Below are 14,629 nucleotides of genomic sequence, written 5' to 3'. Positions count from 1 at the left end.
TGTCAAAGTACATCAGAAAGCAATGAAGTTTAAATTTATCTTTCTTCTGCCAATATCATGCAACTGAAGCAACTCTCCATATTTTTACAGCTAATTACTCACTTAAATTCTTCACCACAGAGACTAATGTCAATTGTACCCATTCATACTGAACTTGCCTTTCTTACTAACCTAAAGAAAAAGATGGCTTTGTAGCTGTGCAGTTTAAATAATGATTTCATAATACTAATAACACAAATAGTGTAAAGATAGCAGATCCTATACCTCTAAAAATCTTTATATATATATAAATCCGTATACCTTAGACTTTCTAAAAAAGCAGACAAAAATGTAAAGGAACATAGTCCAAAAAATTATATAGAATAGAAGCATGGAGACAATTTATCACACAATCAAAATGAAATTAAATTGTATCCAGCAACAGACAATGTCAAAACTGAGAGGTACACTGTGATTAAAAAAACAGATGAGATGACCCCTGATAGTAAGACATTGGAAAATACACTTACTGGGGAGGAACTGGTTGGAATGTTCAGCTGATGAAGATTTCTGCCTGTTTCAGTTTCATCTGTTCCTGTCAACAGCTCAAGTTCAGAGACAATGAGGAAAGGCTCAAAGCCAATTTGTTCTAATAAAAAGGATTTCACTCATCTCAAATATTCAGGGCTGAATAAAGACATGTCCTCAATGTAATGTGAGCATCTCAAAATGGTGAAAGTAAACCCCTACCAAAAAATACCTTAAAGAGTTATCACAGCTAGAAGTGATGTCCCAGTCTCCAGAATTGAGACCTGAATTTCATACTCTCTGAGCACCTAGATTTGAACTATGATCAACTCTGCCTATTAGCAAAATCAACAGTTCTGTAGATGTACAGAGGTACAAAGTTTCAACACAAAAAACCCACTGCATTGGGAAACTGAACCTCCAGAAAGGCATAAGCTCAATAACATGTCACTTATCCTGTATCTAGGTAACTGCCCAAGAGTAATGAAGGTGTATTTTCTCCTAACAGGTCCTCATGTGGCTTTTTCTGTTCAAGTTCCAGGAGATCCTATTATGAAAAATGCAACCATCACACTTGCCACAGTCTTGTTGATAATCCTGAATTAGAGCTAAGAACTGAAGGCACATTAAAACCTTTTAGCAAAACAAATAGTCTCCACAATCTATTGACTTAGTCATATAAATCTCATTCTTCATGATGCCTATGTAAAAAGATTTTACTGTTCCCCAGTTCTGTGCAATGAACAAATTTCAGAACAAAGAAAACAAAAGGAAAAATTTTTAAATGTAACATGAATCATACTGAAAAAATGCTGAAGAATTACTATCCTGTAAGCCAAACAGAACCTGTCAGTAATGACTAGATGCTCAAATGCTACAACACTGGGCAAGACTGTAGTGTAGACAGTCAGATAATAAATGCAAAGATAAGGTGGAAAGATGAGAACATGTGACAGTTTCTTAAATAAAAACTGTGAGAGAGCATTTATTCACAAAACAGTACTTCAGAAGACTTAAAAATAAAGGCAGGAAATAGTAAAAAATTCATAAATTCTCATATACCTAGAAGGATAAGTAAAAATATGAGACAAAATATTAATGACCAGAGAGAGTATGGTAACACAGGCTGGGCTTGCCTTTATAGAAAAAAAAATACCTGAATATACGCTGCATTCTAAATGTCATTAAAATAAGTTCATTAAAGTTATTTCTGCTTCAAACAACAACTAATTTTTGAAAGAAAAATCAAATATCTCAGATAGAAAGAAACTAGGCTGTACCTTCTTTGAGTTACCAGGAAAATAACCCTAGAAACCAGTCTCTTTTTGCTAATATTCCTAAAAATTCCTAAGTTACTTTAACACATTTAAGACATAGGAATTCACAATACACTGCAACATACGAATTCTTTGAAATGTTACAATACATAAAATTTCTCTAAATAGAAGAATATATTTTTCTAAACCGTCAACATAAATTGCAAGAAAAAGGAGTGGCCAATGTGATTTATCAAGATCGTTGGATGAAAAAAAAAGAAGGAGAAGAGGGAGAGAATTGCATCTAATTATGTAGTGAAAAGGTAAGACGTTCAACGAAACAGTGGTTTAGGAAAATGTGCCTCATGTATCTACTCTAACTTGATCCGAGCCATCTATTTATTGTGTGGACTTTCGGGCTTTTGTGTTTTTATTTTGGAAGTGTATCTGGAACTTAGCAGAAGAATTTCTTGCTTCTAACTAAAAGCAAGTAAAAGATTTGTATTAAATTAGCTATATACATAGTGGATTCTGAATTTGCCTACCAGAAATGATTTTTAAGAAGAAGAAAAAGGAAACATGATGAGGATAGCACCTAGCAGATGCAGCAAGGTTTTTCAAAGATGTTGACAGAGTTTGAAGAAGGTGGGTTTTTTCACTTTCAAAGGGCTTGTTTCTACCTGAGAGGAACCAGTTACCTTTTATAAATTCCATAGGTGTCACAAAAATAAAACAGTGGCATTAATTCATATTTAACAATTAGTTGGGATTATCCTAAAAGCAAATCCCAGTAACATTTTTAAATCCTTGAAACAGAACAAAATATCTGTAGCCATTAAGAAAACTGTAGAATAAAGAACAGGGGTCTATAAATGCAAGGTGTATTAGGACAACCAGGGATTACTTTCATCAGTGGAAATTGTGGGTATAGAGCATACCACAAGATAGGTAACTTGAAGTAATCTCGCTAAAACCTTTGAAAAATATTCAAAAATAATCATAGAGATGTTCAGTAGTTCAATTCAAGACCCGATCCAAAAAAGAGGACTTCTGAAATGTATTGACCTCAAAGGTTATTATCCTGGGTTTTTACTGGCATGATAGAAAATGTTATAAGGGAAGTGTTGATCTATTTTAAGTCAATATAAAAGGAAGCCTTAAATTATTTTTAACTAATGAAGCTGGAAGAAAAAACAACAAAACTCAAAATCAGAAAACCCACCACTACTGACTAGTAAATTTTTCTATTGCATACCAAATGAATAATACATGTGAGTCCTTAATTTTTGATTTAGATATCTTCAGACATATTATGAGCTACACATATCCATCCATAGAGAAAAAGTACTAACAGGTGCAAATGACAGAGAATAGGTGGAAATCTCTGAATATACTACTTTTTACATAGATGTTCATTATTCCAAAATGCATACGTAAAAATCTTTGATCTCTAAATGTTCAACTATGGTGTTCAAGGAGGAAACAAGAATGGGAAGCAGTTTATAAAAAGCTTGCGCTAGAATTGTGAACTGAGCTTGGCTGAAAAATGACACTGTATACATTGCTTAGAATCAAGGTCAAAAGTGAATTAGGAATCCAGGCCCTGAGTAATGAGGGCTTAGCACTCAGCAGAAATGACATGCCCAGTTTCCAGCTCAGAAGTGCCAGCTGACCTGCCAACCCAGCATTCCAGATCTGAAAGGGAAAAATCTGCTCTCCTAGCTACAGACAAGATGTGTGCTACTAATTATTGCTTGTAGAGGCTTATGATGAAGTACAGTAGGATATTTGTCTGGAAGCCAATTCTCAGCCTAGAATTCAGTCAGCCCAGGCCATGTAAATCTGTCTCAAAAAAAGTAATATAAGCAATATTCAGAAAGAATGGTCTTTTACTGAAGGGGGATAGAAGGGGAAAGAATCAGTCTGACCCTTCTATCTAACATAAACTCTTAATTTGAGCTATAAAGAGATTTAATAGTTGATTGGACAGAAAGATACTTCCAAAGCAAAAAAAAAAAAAAAAAAAAAAACCCACAAAAAACACCCCAAAAAAATCCTGCTCATAAAATCTAAGATGAATGTATTGAAGTTATCCAAGATGCCCTAGAGTCTAGCGTTGTTGACTAAATTAGACACCTGTTCATTTTTGACCTCTTCTGTCTTGCGAGAACACATGTCAGCAAAGTCTTTACATACTCAAACTCTAAATATTTGTAGCATTCTTTTTTCTTTCTTTTTTTTTCTCCAAGTAACAATTTTCTCATCAAATTTCTCATTTCCAAATAACTACAAACTAAGAGACAGGAATGCCTTATTGTACAAAGTACGTAAATACTGGACTATGAAGTAAAAGAATGTTGTTTATTCTGTGATTTGATAATCTTTGTTCAAAGTACAAATAACAATAAAAACATACCTAAGGTATATTCAGTCCTGTGTGAGGTGCTGATGTTCCCAGTATTATACACAAGACATGACACTGGCTGAAGCACTATTATTAAAGAGAGATTAAAACAGCTGTACATTATGCTGAAACACTCACTCTTTCCTTTACAAACAGACGGTCCTGGATTACAAGCAGCACTTGACCATTTAAATCACTACAACAACCAGATTTAACCAGCTGGGCCATATTCTCTTAGGCAATGCCTGTTGACCTCCTCAGTCACAGCTGCTGAGTTTAAATTCTCATTAGAGAACTTATTTTCAGAAGCCAAAGGACTCTGATTAAATACATTTATTTAGACATGATAAAGTCTTTTCAGTATATATTTCATTTCCAATGTTATGAGGTACAATAGGGACCACAAGTACTATACAGAAGCATGACACTTAATATGTGAAGGTATACCCAAAATATTTAAGTATTTCACACCAGCAACTTGTATTACTCAAATTCAGATTCTATAGATGGACTAGGAATTTACTATATAGTGACATTGAAAAAGTACTTGCTGTACTTGCATGGGTATTAGAGCAGATGACTGGAATTCTTGGGTTCTTTATTCCACTTCTAACTCTAAACTTGACATATGACTGTATGTTAGCCCAGTCCCCACAGATACATTGATGGTCATGGAGCTCCTTTGTATTAGAAAAACACTGTATTAGGCTGTTTAAAAGAGACTATAAAATGGCAAAACATTTGCATAATCTCAGACCTCATTTCTCCAACTGACTCTGCACTGTTGCAGTTGCAGTACCCACAGTCACAACAATAATCAAAGTCTTAAAATAGTGATTATTTTTAAAATGCTATTTTAACCCAATCAAACCAGTCTGGAGAGTTCACTTCCTTTTAATTTAGAGAAACCTCTGAATACTGATATAGGTGTTCAAATCTGTCATAAGATTTTTGGTATTCCTAGTCTACACAGAAGTTTAAAACCACTGAAGTTCCTAAGTGTAGCATCTTTAAGAATTTGCAGTTTTTCTATTAATGATTTTTCTGTGCTGGTTTATATAATACCAGTCAGATGTTCACTAATTAGATTCTGTAAATGGAAGTGGCCTTTCTTCCTACAGAAAACACTGGATGAATTGAAAAGAACTTAACATGAAGCTACAGTCAATTACCTTTGAATTCAGGTAGACTTTAGAATAGTTTTCTACTATAATACAGCCTATAAAAGGCAAGATTATTTTATAGATCAGAAATTACCTCTATTACACACCTGGTGAGAACACATAGCATGGAAGGCTCAGATGCAGTGAGAGGGATCTCTCTGCTGGGCACATACCTCTCTTAAATCAGTGTATACCAATACAGAGGAAGTGCAGAAAATATTGAGAATTCATACAAAAATAATCTATGAAACACCTGAACCCTTGCAATAAGATACAATGTTTAAACTTTCTGATGCACATTCCTATTCGCACACCATTCAGTATACTCCTGGAGAAGTCTTAGCTGTGGTGTCACTATAATCAACAGCAACTTGTATACACCCGCAGCAAAGTATGAGCCAAGACCTTTGATTAGCATGGAGTGTCGAACGACTGTTACTGACTGTAAAAATCAACTTTGCCAAAGTAACATTTAAAATAGTTTTCCTAGTCTAACCACCAAATCTAAGAAAGCAATTTTTAAAAGAGTGATCTTTACAGCTGAAAACAGACAGATGGTAGTAAAGAATCTGGGACATTCTCCCTTTAGAGATGTTTCACCAGCTTCAGAAAGGACACCTATAGAACACATTTATCTATGTGCTGGCATTTAACAATTATGCCAAGAAATTCTAAAGCCTGCTTCCATCCCTACATGATTTTATCACATATTTAAGCATATTATTGTATCAGCATCTATTTTAGCTGAAATGCATCCCTTGGCTACATTGCTACATGGAGCCGAGGGATCCTAAAGTGCACCACTTAAAGTGGACTATTACCGTACCATGAAATTGAGGAGGTAAAATCATTCTGCACTCATTCATATTTCAAAGAAAGAAGTAATCACAAAGTTCTACTGTGTTATGGTTCCACTATGTTACATATATACTTCCTGGGTTATTTTTAATGCCACAAAATAACACTGGTAAAATAACTAACAGAATCCACATAGATGCCTCCACACCTGTTTATATATTTCAGAGCCTCTTGCTCTCACACCTTCCCTGGTACAAACTCATGTATGAGCTCACAGACTAGAAGGCGTTGCTTCGGAAGCAACCAAGACTTCATTCTACTTGACATAGGGAGAGATTTTTATAGTGGACCTTAACCTTGTGCACATACATACTGATAAACTCATTCTGCACCTCTGTTTAGTTCCTATCAAGACTAAAATATTAACAAAGTTGATGAAAATATCTGAATAAGGACTGAATATGTAAATTGCCTTACAGCTCAAAGATTTGTCCTCATTTTTATCTCTTTTAACATATGTAGGTCAGAACTAGGTGCTCTTTACAATGAAAGTGTTTCCCATTGTCCTAGCCACAGATGCTGGGTCATTAAGGTGATGAAAGATGAGAATTTCTAAGGCAAAACCAACCAGTTTATGTTATATTCATCCCTATTGTTTAAAATAAACATTTATCTTTTAAAAGAAAAAGAACAAATAGCACTGAAGAATATCTCTCACAATTTTACAACCAGTTAAGAGTTCATCATAACCTTTCAAGAGTTTAGTTTTCACCTAAACCAACATTATTGCTTTGACTTACACACAACCAGCACAATTTAGAAAGTTCAAAAAAACTGGCATGTTTGTCTAAAATCCCTAATGGACCTCAAACTACCATTGCCATGGTAACCTGTGAATAACTTTATCCTAGCCTTTGCCAATTATGCAATTTTCTGGCTCTTGATACCAAACACATTCTTTATGACATAAAAAGTGTAGGGTTTGGGGGTGGGCAAACTGTACTGGCCTTATCCAGCACATACCTTCTTGCTCAGTCCTGGTCATTTCTTCTAGTTTCTTCTGCTTCAGTGTGTCCACCACATCTGCAAGGCTTCCTTTGCGGCGTTCTGGCGTTCCAAAGTTAACACTGGTCATTAGCTCACTGCGGTCACGACCTCCGTCATCGGGTTTGTTTGGTGAGGTAGAGGTATTTCGGAAGGAATATAGGGAACATAACTTATTACTCTCTGATTCCTGCAAAGAAACAATACAATATGAAAACAGGCTATCTCTTATGCCAGAAGGATATAAAACAGGTAAGAGTTAAGAGCATTATTTATTAGTCTGTAATAGTAATGAGCCTCCATATATCTTCCAGTTTCTAAAATGAATATTATGATTTGAACTTCCTGAGTTTTAGCACTTGGCAGGGGCTCTTTTTTCCTTAAGGCCTGTCCTCTCCATGTTTCTAACAATCATACTTCATATCTAAGCTCATCTCTCTTGTCAATAAATAACAATAGTATTGGAGCAATAAGCTAAAAAAAAGAAAAAGGCATCAAAAAGCAGTGAGTAATGCCAGTTCTCCTCAGTTTTGTGATATCATCCAACTGTCAAGCCCTCTGTGAACTTCTCTGGCTCAGACTCCTCATTCTCCCAACCACAGATGCAACCTTTGCTCCAGCTTTGCTTTCACTCTTTCAGCTAAAAAGAGCACAAATTCTTCAGTTTGCCTTCAGAAACTCAATCATGGGAATTTCTTGCACACTTTCCTTTATAAAATTATTATTCTAATTTTTAATAGTGCCAGGCCAAGAACACTAAAAGTAGGGGGTTAAGAAAAAAAAGGGGGGAAAGGAGGGAGTTGTTTAGGGTATGTCTAGAAATGCCATCATATCTATTTGATGCCATAAAGCAGATTTCCTTCAAAATTAAGCATTAAGAATAATAGTGGAAATATATTTAAGAAGAGATAAATTAACAGTTCTATCAAAAATGACTCTCCAAATCAATAGCATTCCTCACAAACAATAACATGCCTACTACTCTATGAGTTGAATATATCCATTTGCAGAGTACTGAAGAAACTTGTGCTGAGAAATGTCCCAAGTGAAACAAGGTCTGAAGAAAGATGGGCTAGAAAACATTAACCATCAGTGACAACATCAGACATACATCTTTGCTTCACTCTTGAACAGATTAAGCAGTAGCTGTGCAATGTAACAGAAGGAGCAACGCTAACAATGAGCAAGTGTGGTAACTAAGGGCTGTTGACTACGTAGAAGGTGGTGGTGGCAAATCATCATCAAGCACAGTAGCATATGATCAGCACAACAATATTACTACCCTTGGAGAAGGAGGCAGAATTTGCTAGTGATGTTAAAAATGTATTTATTCACTAAGACAGGAACCTAGAAGAAGACACTACTGCATCCCAGCACTGGCAGCACCCTTATCAACACATTAGAAGTGACAGAGGTTTTGTAAGCGCAAACAGAAAGAAAGGTGACATGGAACAAAAACTTTACCTTCATTTTTCATCTATCAAATATCATAGAATTTTTCATTCTATTCATTTGTATCCATTAAAGAATCAAAAATCACAAAGGACAACAATATCTTCTAATCTATCAACTAAAAAGCATCTTCTATTATTTTTCAAATTTTAAATTTGAATTTCTGTAATATGTTTCCTCAATGAATAATTAATACTATAAAACACGGCATTTCCTCCTTTGAAGACTATAGTACAAGAGTAACAGAAATTTTAGAGTTTGTTCTCAAGAAAACAATGTCCTCTTACAGTACATGAATCATATCCATCAGACTCAATGCAGGAGTTTTTTCATGCTCTTAGCAAGGAACACTCCATCTATTGTTTAGGCTGGAAACAAGAAGATAACACTAATTTTTTGAGCAAGTAGAAATGACTGAATGTCCTTCCTTCTGATAACCTATCCTCTCACTTGTCTGTATGTATACATGGTCCAGCTCAACATTCCTTCACAGCTTAGACTCTCCAAGTCCTGCCTCCATTAAGCAGTACATCCACACTTATGTTTTAGAAGACTTTTTCTTTTCAAAAGAATGCAATGTCCACAATTAAGATGAGACAAGTTTAAACTCCATGCAAATGATGTGCATTTATGAAAGGGAGGCAGAATGACAACCTTTGCAAGAATGAGAATCTGTCCAAATAATGGAGTGTTTTATGTTGTCAGTTTTGTGGGTAACTAAAACACGGAATAAAAGAATAAAATGCATCTCTAATATTTTTGTTCTGTTTGGCCCTACAGCTATAGTATTGGGGTCACTAAGCAGCTAATATGTTTGCAGTGTATGATCTGAATTGTCACTCTGAGAAACCCAGCAAGGATAACATTCTGAGCCCCATCTTTTTTTGAAATCAGAAATATTTAAGAAGAGTGGCTGAGGATTCAGAAGGAGAACTGCACAAACTGAAAGGCATTCAAGGGATTAAATGGGCAAATGGAAAAACTGCAGACCAGTCCAGTGTAAATACCTTATCTAATAATAGCAGAACTCAGCTAGAAAAATCCTCATAAGCTGCATGTACAATTATCTACAAGAAACAAAACTAATTCCCATGAATTCTATGATTCTAGATAAATTTGTGAATAATCTGCAAATAAAAATGTAGCTAAAATGAAACACTGAAAAGGCTTCAGAAGGAATTTTATAGCGATGTAACCAGAATAGGTATTTTTACTCCTGTGTGTCTATTGTTGGCAGCTTTCTTTTTTATTCCAACCATATGAACTGGTTATATTGACCTCACATGGACAATGGAGTGTTGTCTCAGAGAAGGGGTATATCATCTTCACAAGATGTTTGCTGGTCCCCTTGTTTAATGCATAAAGTATGTTCACTGAAAATCTGGAATCAACAATGGAAAAGTACCACCATGCTTTACCATAGAACAAAAAAAAGCCACTAATCCATGGTCAGAAAAGAAGAACCTGGATCTTTTTCAATAATGAAATAGATCCTATCCTTGAGAAGTCTTATGATGCTACCTTTCACAGAACAAGGAAGCCCCAGTTCATTTGATTTGAAAATAGGAAAGAAAGGATGCTATTAAAGGTATTTTTCATGCTACTGCAAAAAAACAAAACCATGGAAGAAGAGGTAAAGACAAGTAAAGTGCCTAGCCAAGATCAACAAAACTTTTTCATTTTGCAAACTCCAGCTGAGCAATCCATCAGCACTGATGACAATCCTTCACACAAGTCAACTTTTGTCAGCATTACTTTCTCTAATAATAAGAAAACGGGCAAGAAAATCTGACTGATATTAATGTTCACTTAACATATCTGTAAACAATCCGATGTCTAAATGCATCCAGTAGGTACAGACAACTGACACGTTCCTGAATTTTCATGTTTTCATGCATTTCTTCTGTAAGATGGCATTTTAAATCTAAACCTGAAATAATTTCTTCTACACATGATAGTCCCTTTGAGAGGTACATTTTTAAAGATGTGCTAATCTTCCTGATTTCAGTTATTTCCATATAAGGCAGGAAAAAAAGAAAATATCTTACAATAAGGTAAATAGCAAGCAATCAGTCTATGGACAAAAGCTTTAACACAAAGCATACTTCATCCAACACAGGTGAAATTCAGTCACAGTAAACCCTATACATTTTTAATCTTAACTACATAAAGATTAATTCAATAGTAAAGAAATAGAAGATATTAGAAATCAACTTATTAATAAAGTGTCAGTATCAAAGTATTATATCTACCTGAAGCATATTTTACTTGTGTCAGGTACAAGTATAGCTTAATACAGATAACATCGAGTAGTGGGTTTCGTCTCAGTTTGAGCCAAAGTGCCATCTGGTGCAGATTGCTCAGGATCCCACCATACCTTTGCTAGACTTACAAGTGTATTCACCCACTCAAACACTAATACTGGATAATTGTAGAACTGTTTATGCCTATACCAGAATACACAAGGGTATTGAACAACGATTTTTCCCCACCACAATGGTGGCATTTCCAGACTATCCCTTAGTAACTGGCAAATGATAAAATTTGAATACAGCTTATTGCACAAAATTAGGCATAAATCTGACTGCTTAAGGAATAACATGTATGATTATTTTACATCTTAAGCTTTCTTCTTTGCCTTATCTTTGTGTCAGATACAAAAATGGTTTAAATTAAAGAGGTATTTATTTGAAGGTATTATTTGAAGATATGGCTAAACCAGAAAATCTTACTGCACAGCACCGAAAGGCAGAAACTCAGTCTTGACCACTGTTCCACCTGCTTATTATTCAGCAGTCTATCTTTGAAACACTAGGGTTTCAAATCAAGGTAAATAAAGGGCATTTTTCATGCACATATTTCCTTCTCAGTCCATTAGCATAGACAAAATTGTATTACAGATCATTCAACTGACAATGCTTAGAGTTTTGACTAAGTGTCCCTATTGTACCAGACTTAATACCTATATATAGCCATTAAAATTCAAGGATTAGACGACAAAGTGGACAAAATGGAGAAAAAATAAATAAATGAACAAAAGACAGATTGTTAATGTCCAAAATTAGCAAGGCATGAATAGTAACATACTATGCATGGTTCACTCAGGGATAGGTAGCCATGCAGGAAATCATGCATGAAATTTACTTACCCCTAAAACCTGTACCTAACCCCCTATTCATTTGCCAGTGAGAAAACATTAAGATTTCCAGTGCAATATCATAAAAACTTTCCTAGGTCTATCCTTGACCCTCTTAATTTTACAGGGACAGTGAACTTCTTTAATCAATTCAAAGTTTGCTTTGAATATATGTGGTCCAACAACAGTGTCCTTAGTCTCATCAGCTTTCCAGGCTGCTTGGTGTAAACAAGTGGCCCATGGCCACTCCTTTTAGAGTTGCTGTGAATGACTCAATATAGTTTTGGTAGTGGCAGAAACAAGTCTGAATAATTACATATAATGGCTTTGTAAAAATAAACACAGAGACTCTTTGTGACTACATACGTGGTATTTTCCATGACGATTTATTTAAAAATCTATATTAAAATATTCTGGATAAATATGTCAGCATGCCTCTCACTCTAAGAAAATATCTTTTAGCGTATACGTTCACTAAATTTCACAAGTTGCGTTGGTAAAATTCTTCAAAAGGAGAGCTGCTTAGTTTCCAAAGGAAGGAAAATCCTTATACTTCCTTAGACAGTTTTGTTGAAAAGGATTGAGCAAACAATCATAATTTTCTTGTTAGTGTGAAAAAAATTATTTTCTTGTGCATTTAGATTCTTTACTCTTTAAGTAGTTCATTTTCCCATCCATGGTCCCACTGGTTTTAACAAGATAAATGGGAGAGGATGGCTGCAAGTGAAGTAAGAGTATCGAAAGTTGACCTAGCATTTTTCATACTGGAAAGCTAAAGATTATATCAACATCTGTAAAATGGAATCATAAGCCAACTTGTGTCAACTTCCTTCACTTCCAAAATAGGGTAAACACACAAAAAATTATGGTTTTATTGGTGAAAGTGTAAGTTAAAAACAATATTCAATATCCTTGGCTCCTTGTTCTGAATGGACAAAGTACAAAATATGTGGGCTGCATTTGGGGGCTGAGAAGTAACATCTTAGTCTGGGGACTCTACAGTCATGTCTGGAGACCTGGCTCGGGACAGCTCTCTCTTTGGGATCCTCATAAGGGTTAAGGAGACATCAACAGTCTCATGAATTACATTCTGTAAATAGGAAGCCTTAAAGAGGGGAAGTGCATGAAGCTGCAGATCTTAATAAAGAGACATCACAGTTCCTTTATGGTGGCATTTATGTTTCATGTAGGTAAGACAGATTCTGTCTCAAAAAGAGAAGCTCTCTGAAGGTGGGAAAAAAGGAAAACTCAGGAACTGAAAATGTGGGCTGTACAAAATCAGGGTCACAGTCTTAGTTACCAATTTAAGAATAACTACCATCAACTTTGATTGAAAGTTAACGACTGCAGTCCTACTCAATAGCCAAAGAGCAAACTGCTTCTGTAAGAGTTCCATTGAAATTACAGGATGAATGGCCAGGAAGAAGTAGAAAGCAAATATTGCTAACATAAAATGTGTTAGCTAAATTGCTTATTTCCATGTGGATGAGGCTTTTCTGTTATAAAAGGATATTTATCTGTCTCTGCATTGAATGGGACACATGTAAACACCCCAGGAAAGTTGGATATCCAGAGCGGTTTTGATTCCAAGTACTAGAGGCATGCTGGCACTTGGAACTAGTCTGGAGTTAACATATAATGAAAGCAAATGTTTACAAAATCATTTCCAATCACTACATTAAATAAGGTTTCCCACTTTGAGGAATTTAATTAAATAGAATTAAGAGAAATTAGAAATCTAAGTGATTATTTCCAATTCTCATCCGATTAAAAATCCCACAAGTTTTATTAAAAAAGATTTGTTTAAAGCCAAGGCTTGAGAATGATTGCTATGAGCTATTGAGAGAATATAATTCGTAAAGTCTCAGCAAATTATGCTAGGGGGAGGGCAAATGGCAAGCAATGGAATAAAACCTCAAGTCTTTAACTCAGCATTTACTCTGATAAAACGTACATTGATTTCAGTGTCAAAGTCTAGGTTGAATACAATCTGTAAAAACCTTGTAATTCATCTTCTATACACATAAAAAACTCAAGAAGAAACAATACCAGAGTAAGCACTAGCTCTAAGTCAAGAAATAAAGAAATTAAGAAAATTAAAAATTAAGAAGAAAAAGAGGAAAATAACTTCAGATCAAGGGTTTAAAAATGAGATGACATAAAAAAATGTAGAATCGTAGAATAGTCTGGGTTGGAAGGGACCTTCAAAGATCATCTAGTCTAGCCCTGCTGCTATGGGCAGGGACTTTTTCAAGTAGATAAGGCATATGTGATACTAGTATGTTCTTATGAATAGGCCACTGCAAGACTAGGTATATATTTTGAAGGAATAGGCAGGAACTTGTTGTTTGATGTAAAATATGATCATCTAATTGCAGTAATCCCTTCATACTCAGTTGTTGGAGCATACCTAATGAATCCAGGGATACCAACTTTTGGGTAGAGGGAATTTAGAATGTTACAATATTTCAGTTATGTGCTTTAAACCCTTTTCTTTACAAATGAGCAAATCTGTGAAAAAAATTGGCAGGCATTTTTCTCTATTGCAAATAGAACTGAAATATGACCTCAAAATTCTTAAATACAATGACCAATCACTTCTATATAGCAACCAACTCACCCACAAATGATATGCACAAACTCATGTATGCTTTTGTAAGAGTTAAAAGCTAAGAATCTCCTTAATTATGCAAATAACATATGTCCTAACATCCAGTGTTTAGGTTTGGTAATAAATCACAACACTGAGACTTTATGCCCTGGACTTTCATTAAATGCTCTTACTAAGAAAAAGTAATGCACCACCCTTTACAGAATGAGTATTTAGGCTTACATCTTCATCTAAACTGAAACAGAAGATGCATTGTGA

At 35.0% G+C, this 14,629-nt stretch overlaps 1 protein-coding gene and 1 long non-coding RNA gene across 19 annotated transcripts in view; one reads left to right on the top strand and one right to left on the bottom strand.

The window, feature by feature from the left end:
* Positions 1-14,629, bottom strand: part of SOX6 (SRY-box transcription factor 6) — a 378,453-nt gene that overhangs the window by 210,769 nt on the left and 153,055 nt on the right. For all 18 annotated transcript variants that reach the window (XM_061380138.1, XM_061380135.1, XM_061380140.1 and 15 more), the window contains one exon: positions 7,152-7,362. In XM_061380138.1, coding sequence (XP_061236122.1) covers positions 7,152-7,362 — 211 coding nt within the window. The remainder of the gene's footprint in view (positions 1-7,151; positions 7,363-14,629) is intronic.
* LOC133226503 (uncharacterized) overlaps positions 1-14,629 on the top strand; it is a 474,252-nt gene that overhangs the window by 431,055 nt on the left and 28,568 nt on the right. The window lies entirely within an intron of this gene.

Source organism: Neopsephotus bourkii, unplaced genomic scaffold (genome assembly GCF_033783945.1).
Source record: "Neopsephotus bourkii isolate Nb327-2 ecotype Australia unplaced genomic scaffold, CSIRO-AGI_Nbou_v1 NB_1792, whole genome shotgun sequence".
NCBI lineage: Eukaryota > Metazoa > Chordata > Aves > Psittaciformes > Psittacidae > Neopsephotus > Neopsephotus bourkii.
This window is presented reverse-complemented; position numbering and strand designations above follow the sequence as displayed.